General features: G+C 45.7%; 1 protein-coding gene across 3 annotated transcripts in view; it reads left to right on the top strand.

Moving 5' to 3' along the window:
- The window catches only part of NFAT5 (nuclear factor of activated T cells 5), a 49,833-nt gene that overhangs the window by 4,526 nt on the left and 31,312 nt on the right, over positions 1-13,995 (top strand). For 2 of the 3 annotated variants that reach the window (XM_021526905.3, XM_077786403.2), the window contains exon 2: positions 13,662-13,787. In XM_021526905.3, coding sequence (XP_021382580.1) covers positions 13,662-13,787 — 126 coding nt within the window. Of the gene's footprint in view, positions 1-13,661; positions 13,788-13,995 lie in introns of those variants that run through there. The other variant, XM_085590011.1, reaches the window with a different exon arrangement.

A 13,995-nucleotide genomic window follows, 5' to 3' on the forward strand; every position in this document is an offset into this window, starting at 1 on the left:
AAGATGATTGTGTGGTGCTGGGGGTAGGGGGAGGACTTTGAATTCACAGCTTTCCAGGGTGTAATTTGAATATTCTGGTGGCAGAGCTGTCTGAACAGCCCCTTTTCCTCGCCGTCTGTTCTCACCCATGGACTGTGCTCTGAATCGTGCCAGCACAATTGTTGTTTGTAGTTGGGAGATGAATGGGATTGGGAAACTGATCTAGAATGGGGGTATTGTACTTCTGATCGGATTTTCTCACGTTGTTCTGCTTCCTGGTCTAGTTACTGTGCAGCTGCACAAGGAGTGCTGTCACGGCAGGACATGGGGGCTCTGGAGCACTGGGATCAAGTGGTGCAGGTGGGAGCAGATGAGCTCTGCCATGGAAAGAAATGCTCCTTGCATTGTGCCTTGTGTAGCATTTGCTGTGACTATGCTCTCGTGCCGAGACCTGGACAGGCAGGGCAGCCCTTTCTGTGAAGAAATGTGTGGTTCTTTGGTTCTGACGCTGGTTGGAGTATTTGATTGTCAGTTTTACTTGTTTTGGATACTTTGTCCTTCTCTGAAAGTTGTAGTTTTTGTTGTTTTTTTTTTTTTCTGTTAGAGAATCTCCATACATTGCCCAATTCTTTTGTGCCTTGAAGTGTCCAAGGCCAGGTTGGATGAGGCTTGGAGCAGCCTGGTCTATTGGAATGTGTCCCTGCCCATGGCACGGGGTGGAATGAGATGAACTTTAGGTCCCTTCCAAACCAAAGCATTCCATGGTTCTGTGATTCTGTACTGCAGGTTAGTGTTGTCAAGAAATAGAATTTTCTTATCATACATTCAGATTGTAGGTTAAGATTTTTAATTTTTTTGTGAAGCATCTGACCTTTATTTATACATTTTCAACAGCATAGTTACCTTTTGGTATCTGTCACTAAAAATGATTGGCATCCTGGAACCTTTATCTGACTTTTGCACTGGTACACAGGTTATGTAGTTTTATATGAAATGTATTTCACAGAATCATTTAGCTTGGAAAAGACCTCTAAGGTTGAGTTCAACTTTTGAATGATCTCCACCTTGTTGACCAGACAAGAGCACTCATTGCCATGTCCACTCATTCCTTGAAGACCTCCAGGGATGGTGAAAGTGAAAGAGAACTAGTGCTTCATTTTATACAAAAAGGCAATGGCCTGAACTAATTTTGAAGCGTAGAAGTGCTGGTGAATGCCAGCAGGAGTTGGTGAGTGGCCAAAGTGCAGGTGAAGTAAGGTGTGTGGTCATGTCTCTGCAGTTATCACGTGTGTTATCTCGGTGGGTATGTAGAGAGTAAACTGAGGAGGCTGAACAGTCAGGCCAGTTTGTCATTAGCAATTGTTTTAGGAACTGACTGAAACAAACTCTCAGATCCAGTTTTGAACAAGCTCTCAGATCCAACTTTGAACTGTGTAGTAATAGCAAGTGCTAGTGGACATGCAATAAAATCTCCAGTAACTGCTGTTTGCAAAGCAAGCAGTGCTTCAGCAGTGTTTAAAATGTAAATGTCCAGCTTCAGGTACTTTATTTTACTATATTGTATAGCTCTGAGGCACATATCATTTAACTAGACCGAGGAATGTTGTCACTGTTTACATCAATACACTCTGTAATTGTTCTCCATTCCCTTCCATCACTTGCCCCTTCAGCATCTGGAAAGGTATTATGGTTGCTTTGTAAATAACTAGGAAGAATTTGGGGTCGCCTTACAAAGTTTATGAAACTGATGTGATGTGCTGAAGAAACACAAGGTTTTGACCCTAAAAGCAGGCTGAGTGTGGTGAAGGTCGGGAGGTTTGGCAGACAGGGAAGATGGACAGTGGCTCCTGTCGATGCCCAGACAGGGTCAAGATACAGAAGAGAGAGGTTTAAAGACAGTCCTAAAAAGTTTCCAAATGTTGGCGTTTCCGTTCCCGTTCAGAAAAACTGACACTACATCCAGTTGTTTCAGTCCCTCATTGTCTGGAGGCCTGATGTTTTTTGTGTGTATGGATTCACTCAGCAATAGTCAGTGAGTTTGGATAGGAGCACCATGGGGTGATTGGGGAATAATGAGCTGCAGAGTCCAGAGCTTCTGTTAACTGACAGTTTTCTGCCTTTGCAGCGAGGATCCTGTAGTGTGGAGATGTGTAAATCCTTACTATTTGGGGCAGAATAGGAGTATCTGGACTTCAACTCAGTTCTTTTTTGACTCTTGATTTGTTTTTGGACTCAGCAAGAAATCCCACAGTCTGGTTATATATGTGGTGAAGAAAGACTTGTATTTAATTTAAAGCTTACTCTGTTTTCAGTTTGGGAATGAAGAGGTCTCCTGCTAATATTTGAGTATGTTTTGTTTCTTAGGGAGGAAAAAAGACAGCTTTCCTTGGAATGTGTATCCCTATTAAAGCAGATTTACTGAGGAATTTATAATTACAGTTTCTAATAGTCTTGGTTTTATCTCGCAAGTAAATGATGCAGAGCCCAGGAATCTGATTTAGGTTAAAGTTCTGAAAACAGTCAGATGTTCTGGTGGTGGGAGAGGATGTGGGTGAGTCTTGTGGAAGCAGTGCCAGCTTTCAGTCTCAGCCCCTGGGGCCGGCAGGGACCTCTGGAGATTGTGGAATCAGTGCTGGAACGGGTGCTGGGACCATGCCCAGCAGGGTCTGACTGTCCTCATGGAGTCTCCACAACCATCCTGGGCAGCATGAGCCACTGCTTGGCTGTCTTCATGGATAAGGTAATTCAGATGGAATTCAATGTGTTTTAATTGGTGCCCATTGCCTCTTGTTCTGCCATAGGGTACTGCTGAGAGGAGCCTTTCTTGCCTCCCGTCAGGAATTCCCACACATGAATAAGATCCCCCTGAGCCTTCTCCATCTTTATTTCTCTGAGGAATCCCTTCCAGGCGCAGTAGTTGTAGGTTTCCTGAGCATGCTCCTCAAGTCCCTGATCAGTCAGTCAGTCCCTTCGAAGTGTTAGAGGTGTCAGACTCTCACCAGAGCTCTGTGAGGCTGTGCCAGGAGTGCTGTGCATTGAACATTGCCTGTGGTTTGAAGAACAGTGCTTATCAGCAAACAGTTGAGTTAGCAGTAGGGAGCAAAGTGATGGTGGGAAGCACAAACATTTCTCAGTCTTGGTGATGATGAAAGAACATGCCTTTTAATGGAGCAAAGGCAGGGAGGTGTGGAGGTGCTTTGTGGGCTCGAGATGCCGCGTGTCATGGTGAGAGTTACTAGGACAGGTCATGTCTCAGGGGCACAGCCTGTACATCCAAGTTTGTAATGAAATACTGAATCCGAGGGGTGTCCACAGCATGTTGGAAGTCTGTTAGAGTGCCTTTTGTTCTTCACCTTACATGTTGTGGTACAGCCTCAAAAGAAAAATCTTGTGTCTTTCATTGCTGCTGCTTTTCTTGCTCACAGCAAATGTAAGAGATGACAAAAACAACCCCACCACAAAAAATGGTGCAAACCTGCACAGGCTGAGAAATGTTGTAAGACAACAGTAAACTGTGGGTCAGGTGGATTCTGTGTTTCCCTGAATTTGGGTGGTGCGCTGTACCTAAGGAACTGCCTGATTACCTCTGTTTCTGGTGAACTTTGATTTTTGAAACAACACGGGTGTTTTAAAGGGGTTGATAAATAGCTATTACTGATGTTCTTTGATCGCTTGGTATTTGGGTTTCTTAAACATTTCAAGGCCAGGTTGGACGGGGCTTGGAGCAGCCTGGTCTAGTGAGACGTGTCCCTGCCCATGGCAGGGGGTGGAATGAGGTGAGCTTTAAGGTCCTTCCGAGTTCAGCCAGTCTGGGATTCTGTGATTACATGATTCTGTGATCATGTACCTACTGTTCTGTCAGCCTGCCTACTGCTCTGCCTTGTCCACAGTGGTATTTTAGGAGTATTTTTATTGTTGTTTGGTTTCTGTCTGGAGTTTACAGCTGCACAGGATAGATGTCTCAGTAAGTCATTACTGGTCTGTTCCTTGAAGTGACAATTCCTAAATAATGTTGTTCTCTCATTCTGATATGTGTAAAATTGGATGCAAACAAGATCCAGGATTTATACTGCCTGTCTACATTTATAAAAGTCCTCTTTGAGCTGTGAATGGGGATGACTGAAACACAGCCAGGAAAGCCTTATTTGATATTTGGATGAATGCCATAAATAGAATTCAGCTAACACATGCCTTTGTCAGTTGTTGAAATTCAACTTTAAAAGGATTAATTTCTCAACTCTACCCTGCTGTGCAGAATCATGAATATTGAGATTAGCAACTTTTTTGAAGGTTGGTGGGATATAGTGCAGGAGCTGGCTATGAATTGCTTGCAAAATTACCTATTTAATACTGCCATTTTTGAAAGTAATACTTGTCCTTTAGAAAAATATAAGAAACATCTTTTAGCTTATATTTTTATTTTTAAGTACAAGAAATAATGATATTGTGGAAGTGTTCAAGGCTGTGTTGGATGAGACTTGAAACAGCCTGGACTAGTGGAAGATATCCATGTCCATGGCAGGAGCTTGGAATGAGATGGGCTTTAAGGTCACTTCCAAACCAAACTAGCCTGGGATTCTGTGGTATTAGAGTTGTGATCAAATGTTAATGACTTTAATCATTAATAATGTATTACTGGTCATCTTTCTCTAAAGCAGCAGCCTTTCAGAACACTCATCTCTCTCCTTCTCTAACACACTAGAATGTGCATTTCAGGGAGTAGCAGCATTTGCAGGCAAGATTTGAATTTTAGTGCCCAGTGCTACGTCATCAACACAGAGCACTTGGATGCTCTGGGGATTCTGCAGAGTGGAGCTGCACCAACACCAGCTTTTTAACCCTGAAGTTTTCTAGCACAGGCAGCACCAGGCCTCTGCCTTTCCCTCCACGCGCGTGAAGCCAGTTGATTTAGGGTTTGCTGCTTTTGTCTGAGGCGGGGGGGGGAACTGGAAGGAAGATTTTCTGTTTGGCTGTGTAAAACATCCTTGTATACACTGCAGTTTCTTTGAAAACCTGCCACTGTTGCTGTAGCAGCAATCTAGCCCTGCCAGGGCTGACAATAACAGGAGTGCTGGTGGGAAGACCTGCTTGGAAGCAGACTGGAGTCTGCCCTGCTCGCCATCCCAGCTACGCTGAGGGTGGCATGGCACCCAGGGAACAGTGCTCTGCAGTTGGTTTCCTCTGGCAGGACAGCAGGGCAAGTCCCTGGGGACGGACCTGCATCTGACAGCTGTGTGCAGATCATGGGCACAGTTGGGCAATTAGGAAGAACATGCTAATTAGTCTTTACGTATTTCAGGTTGCATGCTCAATTTTTATTGAATCCTTTGTTTAATTGTATTGAGACATACCCAAAAATATGACATAAAAGCAATGTTTTAATAAGTGCAACTTGGTGGATTTGGCACTGAGGTAAGACAGGATGGGGAGTCTTGTGTGTTATGATCTTACTACAGCTCAGCTTCAACTCTTGCAAAAATAGGAGTGATTAGACCAATAGCTGTAAAATATTTTAGGGTGTCTGTTCTCCTCCTGCTCTGCCTATGGGCTGCTTCTTGCTCTCTGGCTTTTGCCATGCAGTTATGTCACAGAATGTCACAAGTGTCACAAAATCCTAGGATGGTTTGGGTGGGAGGGGACCTTAAAGCTCATCCTGTTCCACCCCCTGCCATGGCCAGGGACCCCTTCTGCTGTCCCAGGTTGCTCCAAGTCCTTTCCAGCCTGGCCTTGGACCCGTCTAGAGATCTAGGGACAGCTACAGCTTCTTTGGGCACCCTGTGCCACGGCCTGCCCAACCTTACAGGGAAGGGTTTCTTCCCAATGTCCCATCCAAATCTGTATCTCTGTGGTTCAGTGGGACTTGGTAGTGCTGTGTTAACACTTGGTCTCGGTGTTCTTAAACATCTTTCCCAACTTTAGTGATTCTGTGATTCTTTGAACAGTTGCTGTATTTTATCTATTCCATGTGTGCTGAAGCAGGGTCCTTCCTTTTTGCTCTGTGTGAAACCTAAGCCTGTTTTCAGGACAATTTGTCTTGTTTTCCCTGCTGCCAAGCTTGTGATGTTAAATCAATGAAGTTGCAAAGGTGTTAGGAAATTCAGGAATATGATTGTCTGTAATATGTCCTAAATCCTCTTTTGACAGATACAGAAGAAAAGCTCATTTACTTTTTGTTGTGTGTTCTTTCTGTCTTCCAAATCTTTTTTCTTGTAACTTTAAAATACAGAAAATCTCTGCTGTCCCTTAAGCAGAGCTGCCATGGCCTGCAGTTGTCATGGGTGACTTGCTCAAGTGAGAGTTTGGATCACCTAAGGAATACCCAGAAAATCCAACCAAACAAAGAAAAAGGCAAAACCCCAAACCTCAACAACAACAAACCCTCTGCACTGAAGTAGGAAGTGCTTTAGTGGTCACTGATCTATCTGGGCTGTGCCTGTCTCGGTCTGTTTCTGTTCTGGTTTATGCACTGAGCTTTGTCTCTCTTCCAGTTTCCTTTCTCAGACTCTGAGAGCTTCCTCTGTTGAGCTTCTTACTGAGTCCTTGTTATCCTTCTTTGGCTGCCATCCACGCCGTCCCAGTGCTGGGTGCCCAGTGCCAGGTGCCCAGTGCCGGTCCCTGTGCCGGTCCCTGTGCCGGGTGCCCAGTGCCGGGTGCCCAGTGCCAGTCGCCCAGTGCCGGGTGCCCAGTGCCGGGTGCCCAGTGCCAGTCCCTGTGCCGGGTGCCCAGTGCCGGGTGCCCAGTGCCGGGTGCCCAGTGCCAGTCGCCCAGTGCCGGGTGCCCAGTGCCGGGTGCCCAGTGCCAGGTGCCCAGTGCCGGGTGCCCAGTGCCGGGTGCCCAGTGCCAGTCGCCCAGTGCCGGGTGCCCAGTGCCGGGTGCCCAGTGCCAGTCCCTGTGCCAGCCGTGTTATCAGCATTGCCATCTCAATGCCTAAAACATTCCGTGGGCTGGGGACAGATTCCCTGGCATTCCCTGGCAGGAGTTATGGGTGTGCTCTCTCAAGGCAGCTGGAGGAGCAGTTCTGTTGCTCACTCAAATCCTGAAGGCTACTGAAGTGTTCTATTTCCACTGCAGGAGTTATTCCAGCAGGTCCTGAGGTTTCTTCTCCTGGCTTATTAGCTTTGAGGAATGGAGAGCACTCGTACTGAGATGTGAACTCTCTCTAGTGGGGTGGCCCAAGTTTTCTGAAATGTATCCTGAATTCTGTTGGGATATTGGGAAGAAATTCTTCCCTGTGAGGGTGGGCAGGCCCTGGCACAGGTGCCCAGAGCTGCTGTGGCTGCCCCTGGATCCCTGGAAGTGTCCAAGGCCAAGCTGGTCGGGGCTTGGAACAACCTGAGATAGCAGAAGGTGTCCCTGCCTGTGGTTGGGGGTTTAATGATGATTAAGGTCTCTTCCCACCCGAACCAGTCCAGGATTCTGTGATTCTCTGAATTCTCTGTGTTGTAATAACCAAACTTAGTCAATGCTGTTTGTGGGGTCTGCAGGAAAACCTGTTTATCTTGGGGTGAAGAGCCGGAGGGTTTCTCAGCTGGCTTTTACAGGCTCTTCCTGATGGGCAAAATAATCTGCTTCAAAGTCTTCCCACACCCAAGCTTTTGTGTACAGAAAAGTCCCTGAGGGCCATGTGATACAAATGTCTTTTAACAAAGTGAAGCTTTGATTAGATTTTGAATATTTAGTGCTCCCCATTCCTTCATCATTCTCTAAAAACTCTGTGAACTAAGATAATGTGGTGGAATCAGTGGCCTCCAGTAAGCTCAACCACTAAGCTGTGGTGGTTACGGACACTGAAATTCTGAGTAGAACTGAACTTCAGGATAAACAGATAAACCAACCACAGAGGCCTCTATTTTTTTAGGCCTAGAGTAGATTCTGGTTTTAGCATCCCTTACCCACAAGAATTTCTGAAATATGTTGAGTCACATGTATTGTTTTATTAAAATGCAGTGGCCTTTGGAGTGAGGAGTGACAAACTGACATTTGGAGCCTTGGTAATACAGGTTTAGCCCAAAACTGTGTCTTAGATTAGCATCATAGGACCTTTAGATGTGTGCGGGTGCTCTGAAACTGAATTTGCATCCCTAGTGGGGGTGAGGTGGAATATGGATACAGTTATCTTTCCTTTATAGTTTCCTTAATTTGCTGAGCATGTGTGCTCACTTTATTGACCCCCCCATGTAGCAGAGGCTACTTGCTACTTCATGATTTCTAATTGTCTTTTAATCTCAGTTCCATATAAACAACTCTCTTGGCCTGTTTGCTTGCTTGTTTTTTTGATCAGCTTAGTGAACATCATTAGAAGAGATTTCTGCTCCAATGCTGCCAGCTGATTAGAGGAGGACACCAAGGTTTTGCCTAATCTCTGGTGTGACTGTCATGTGCTGCAGCAAGGAAATGGCTTTGGAAGAAGCAGCCAAATCTGTGCGGGTATTAAACCATGTTGAGGAGGGGAGTATCAGTGGGGATCAAATGGGCAGCCATTCAGTGCAGGGAGCTTATTAAAGACAAGGATTAACTTGGCTGCTGCTTCCATGAGGTCATGGAAGTGGTAAGGGATTTCCAGGATGTACTTGTCCTTAAGGACAAAAATGTCAGCAGCAAGTGGAAAATGCCCCATCTCTGCTGCTGGTGCCGATAATTCAGGTGGTTCTCATCTTGTCCCATGTATTGCTCTTGCTCTCCACATGATTTCTGTGGAGCAGGAAACCTGTCATTACCTGTTAGTCCAGGGCTGGGGATTGAAGGGATGCTGCTGGCGTTACAGGGGGTGAAGTCCCAGGAACAGGTCTCCGTGGTGGGACAGACACAGGTGAGCTGGAGGAGAGCAGGGGCTGGATTCCAACAGCCTCCTCAAGGCTGGGCCTGGGAGCAGCCTGGAGAAGTGGTGGTGGACTTGGAGCTGCAGCCAGGGCCCTCTGCATTAGTTATGGCCTCACTTGCCTGCAGGCCAGAGCAAACTTCTCTATCAGGTTTGTGACTTGGCTTCCAGCTGTGGCAGTTCCGGGTAACATGGCTTGGCTTTTGATATGGAGTAGCAAAGCTTAGGGGTATCTTTTCTCTATGTAAAGAAAATTCCATAATATTTAAAGTGTTTGGGGTCCTGGCAAAGTGAGGATGTTTGCATTCTTTGTGAATGAGCTGCTGTTGTTTTAAACATTGGTTGGGTATTCTCTGCTCTTTTCCTTGTCTCTCTGCTCCTAGCATCACCAGGTGCTGAGTTACAGGTAGCAGCAATTTGGTCAGCAAACCAGAAGGATCTCAGTTCAATTTGTGTCACAAAAGGTTTGAGGACAGAGAGGTTCTGTTAACACCCTGAGCCAGTGCTAGCACAGCACAAGGTAACAGGGCACTGAATTTCTAGAAATCACAGTTTTTATTCTGTGCTGCTGAAGTGTCTGTGTAGGTGCAGCCAGTAAGTCATGGAGGGTTCATGGCCCAGAAGAAGAAAGTGCTGTGTGTGGTGGAATAGAGCATCCTTGTGTACTTGGTTTTCTGCTTTACACCAGACTTCTTCCATGAGGAGGGAGAGCACACTCCATGATGGGGGCACCTACTCTTTGGGAAAAGCAGGGCTTTGTATGGGACATGTCCAAGCACTTGTGTTGTGTTCTCTTTGCTCCTGTAAGCTTAATTGCTCTGTTCCTAAGAATGAAGTTTAAATGGAATCACAGCATGCTGGTGAGTGAGGAGGAATGTGATGTTGCAGGTCACGAGGTGTGCCGTGTTTCTGAAAGGTCCCTTGGTGCTGTGAGGATGAGGATGGAATTCCAGAGGCATTTGCTGCTGGTGGGGATGGCCGAGCACTCGGACTTTGCTGTAGGCCCAGGTCTGTAGCTCCGCCTGGTTGGGTTGTGTGCAGAAATACAAAACCATTCCTGGAAAAGGGTAACTGTGCGTGTGCACTGAGGGGAAATGAGCAAAACAGGAGGTGAAGGACCTGGTAGAATTTGGTTTGCCATCACAAACCACCAGCCGTTTGCACCCCTACTGCAGCATCACCACATCAGTTTCACACACTGTGTTTTGTACCTTCTCAGCATTATTTTTCCTGAATCTTTCCAAGGCCTCTCCTCTCCCTCTTGAAGACACAGATCCTGGCACCAGCTGCTGGGACTGATCCAGGTCCGTGTTGACCCAAGGATATATTTTGTGTGGACTGGTGGTCATGTGTCCAGCCCTGCCACAGACACCTTTTGTGCAGTTGTTTTAACCTGAAATGACCCAATTCCAGAGAATCCTGGAAAGGTTTGAGTTGAAAGGGACCTTAAAGCTCATCCAGTTCCACCCCCTGCCATGGGCAGGGACACCTTCCACTATCCCAGGCTGCTCCAAGCCCCATCCAACCTGTCCTTGGGCACTGCCAGGGATCCAGGGGCAGCCACGGCTGCTCTGGGCACCTGTGCCAGGGCCTCACCTCCCTCACAAGGAACAATTCCTTCCTAAATTTCTTGATTGTTTTTTACTAATATATAAATTCAGAATGTTGTGTGCAGGTTCAAGTAGTACACAGCAGAATGTTCTCTTTGCCGATTCCAAATGCTGTGTTGTTGGATCCTGATCCCGTATTTGGTGTGGTTCTGGTCCATATAACCACGTGAAACAGAATTTTCTGGACTGCCAGTACAACTGGCAGGAAGATCAAAGTTCCAAGCAGCTGATCTCAGATGAGAGATTATAAGGGCAGGATAATTGGATAAAGGGCAGTTGAAGAAATTTGACACTTAAAATACTTTTTGTAAATCTGCCTGTCCCTGGGTGTCCATGGTTTTAGAAGGAAAATTTGTGAAGCTGGGCTTGTCTAGGCAAGATATTTTGGGGCAAGATAAGAGATTTGGAAGTTTACTGTAGATAATGTCTGATAACTGATTAACTTTATGCAGGTGAGGATTTGTGTTGGGAAATGAGTGTGTGGGACTTCCGGCTGATCACTAGTTTGGCTATCTGCTTTGTGTGTTATCTTGTTTATAGTTCATAATAACACTAATCCTGAAACACGTGTTCCTTGCTTCCTGCAGGGAGAGAGAAAATGTGTTTAAGTGCTAGGTATAAATGGAGCTACTTCCAGGGAAAAAACCCTAGAAACTTGGGATCAGCCAATGTATTTGTCAAAGGAATTGAAATCACCAGTAAATTAGAGGACACTTAGTGCTGTCAGGCAGCTTAAACTTCCTCATTGATTCAGCGCTGGCTGCTGGAAGCAGGAATTCTGTCTCCACATTTTTTTCTTGCTAATTATGTAGAAATACGTAGTGATGCTGAAATGCTATTTTTGCCTCCAAATGTAATACTGCATTTCTGCAGCAGCCTTTGCCTTTAGTGGGTGTTTTCTGCATGAATCAACGTAAAATTCTAGCAGGAAATTTAATGTTCTCAGTATTGGTGAGTGCACACACGTGTTAAACATGGTGATGGAGAGGGGCTGAGCAGTAACTTCAGCTCTCAGGACAGTGTGAGGCATGGGGGGAGCTGTATCCTCTTGGGAAGAATTAGTTTCCTTGCAACAACTCTCATGTTTCTGGAATTTGTCAGTTTTTGCTTTAATGCTATTTATAGTTCAGCATATATAAACATTGGCCTGTGTTTAGGTGAAAACACAAAGTTTCATTTGAAGTCTGATGAGTGTGGAGTAGGTTTGTGGCAGCAAGAGTTCTTAAAGGTACCCAGGCATTTGGGATTCCTCTGGAACGTGTTGAGCTGCAGTTCAGTAATGATGTGTTTTAGACTGTGCAGCTGCATCTGATGCAAGAAAAGCCAGGAGAGTTGTTTCTCCTCTGGAGGCTTGGATTTGACCGTCACCTTCTGCCATGAGTTCATAGATTCACAGAATGGTTTGGAAGGGATCAGAAGGTCACACTTGTTCTCACTTTTGCTCCTGTTGTACTACAAGGAGCAGCTGCATTTGCTTTTCCTCAGAGATGAGTGCAGCAGTTTCTACAAGCCCTTGTAAATGAGCACCAGCCTTTGCTCCTGCTGGCACTGGGACTTCTGCCTGTAGGGACAGGAAAATCACAGGCAGATGCTCAGGGCTGCTGCTACTCAAAATGTTTAGTGAGGAGCTCCAGAATGAGTGTGTGTCTGCAGGTAACTATAGAACACTTTATATTTCATGTGTAAGTTGAATATATACACACACTTCCATTCATTTCTCCTCAAGAAATCCTCTGAGAGGAGTGAATTGTCATCATCATCTGTCATTACTCATAATATATTCAGAGTTGACTACAAAAGCTCCTTTCCAAACCCCAAGTTCTTGGGTAATTGAGAGCTTGTCTCTTTGGGTTGATTCTTGGGATTTTTTTTTTTTTGTCTAAGAAATTTATTTTTGACTCTCCAATGTGGCGAAGGTTCTGTCAAGCCTTTTGCTTTAGAGGTATGCTTACATCCAAGACTCCTACAGGATAATTTTTTCTCAGGGAGCACATGATTTTTGCAGTAATCCACAAGCAGCACAATTCTAATCTTTGTGAATAATTCCAACAATATGATAAAGAGGGAAGGAAGGAAAAGCCAGCATTAGAATTGAAGCACATTCCCAAAGATCACAAGACCATTAAGAGCAAATCTTTAATTTCATGCTTCATTGATACAGACCAAGTTACTTGAAATGTGGTCTAAAATACGACACCCAGCCTCTATCCTGAGACCCCTGGTGAGCACACCTAAGGCTGCAGGTGTACAGGAGCCTGGAATTAACTTGAGAGCTGTAAAAAACGAGAGGATGGAGCAAGCTCTTAGGAGGGAACCTTAGGAGGTTTCCTGGTAACACACAAGGAGGAAGAGAGATCAAACCCATGGTTTAATACAGCACAGGGAAGACATGAAGCAACCCCTGAGGAGGTCACTGATCCAAGGGCTGGAGCCCCTTGGCTCTGGAGCCAGGCTGGGAGGGCTGAGGGTGTTCACCTGGAGAAGAGAAGGCTCCAGGGGGGATCTTAGAGCCCCTTCCAACACCTAAAGGGGCTCCAGGAGAACTGGAGAGGGACTTGGGACAGGGCATGGAGTGACAGAACACAGGGAATGGCTTCCCACTGCCAGACATGAGCATTAGATGGGATATTGGGAAGGAATCCTTCCCTGTGAGGGTGCTGAAGCCCTGGCACAGGGTGCCAGCTGTGGCTGCCCCTGGATCCCTGGAAGTGTCCAAGGCCAGGTTGGATGGGGTTTGGAGCCACCTGTGATAGCAGGAGGGGTCCCTGCATGGCAGGGGTGACCTTAAAGCCCATCAAACCCATGGTAGGATGGGCTTTAAGGTCACTTTCCACCCAAATGCTAAGACTCCATAGGATGTTGTTAGGGTGATGGTGCTAAATTAGGCTTTTTCCCTTAGGAAGTCAGTTGCACAGTTGGAATTTTGAAAACAGGTTTGTCTCACATTATCACATGATGTGCTGCCCTCAGCCCTTCGTTCTGGATGAGAACAGTTTCTCTGGAAGTTCATGAATTATTTCTTTGTTTGAACAAGTTTGCGTCCTTTGTTTCAGTCTTCAGAATGTGCATCTTAAAGTTTGTTTGTTTTCTGAAATAACTCTCTTCCATGCTGTTATTTCCAGGCACTTACTGTAATTTTTTCCAAAGCTTCTCAAAGGGTTGGGTTGTAGTTCATATCTTTTAGGCAAAAACATTATTTCTTTTCTTGTGTAGGACATGGGTGACTTTTTGATCAAGTTCTTTTTGTTCCACAGAATCTGTCTATGACCTTCTCCCAAAGGAGCTGCAGTTACCACCTTCCAGAGAAACATCCATAGCATCCATGAGCCAAACAAGCGGTGGTGAGGCCGGTTCGCCGCCTCCAGCTGTAGTTGCTGCTGGTAAGGACTCTCCTTTATTCTGGTGTTTTCTTGAGGTTTGTGACGTTCTGGCCAACATGAACAGTGCTGGCAAAGTTCTGAGTGTAAAAAAGAGCTTGTGGAGAAGTAACAGAGTTCATTCTAGGAGAATGTAGGTGGTATAATTCAGCTGGGTGATCAAAAGCATCAGGTGTTTTATGTTAATGGTTGCTGTGTTTCATATATGCAG

The sequence above is a fragment of the Lonchura striata genome, chromosome 11 (assembly GCF_050655825.1).
Source record: "Lonchura striata isolate lonStrDom1 chromosome 11, ASM5065582v1, whole genome shotgun sequence".
Classification (NCBI taxonomy): domain Eukaryota; kingdom Metazoa; phylum Chordata; class Aves; order Passeriformes; family Estrildidae; genus Lonchura; species Lonchura striata.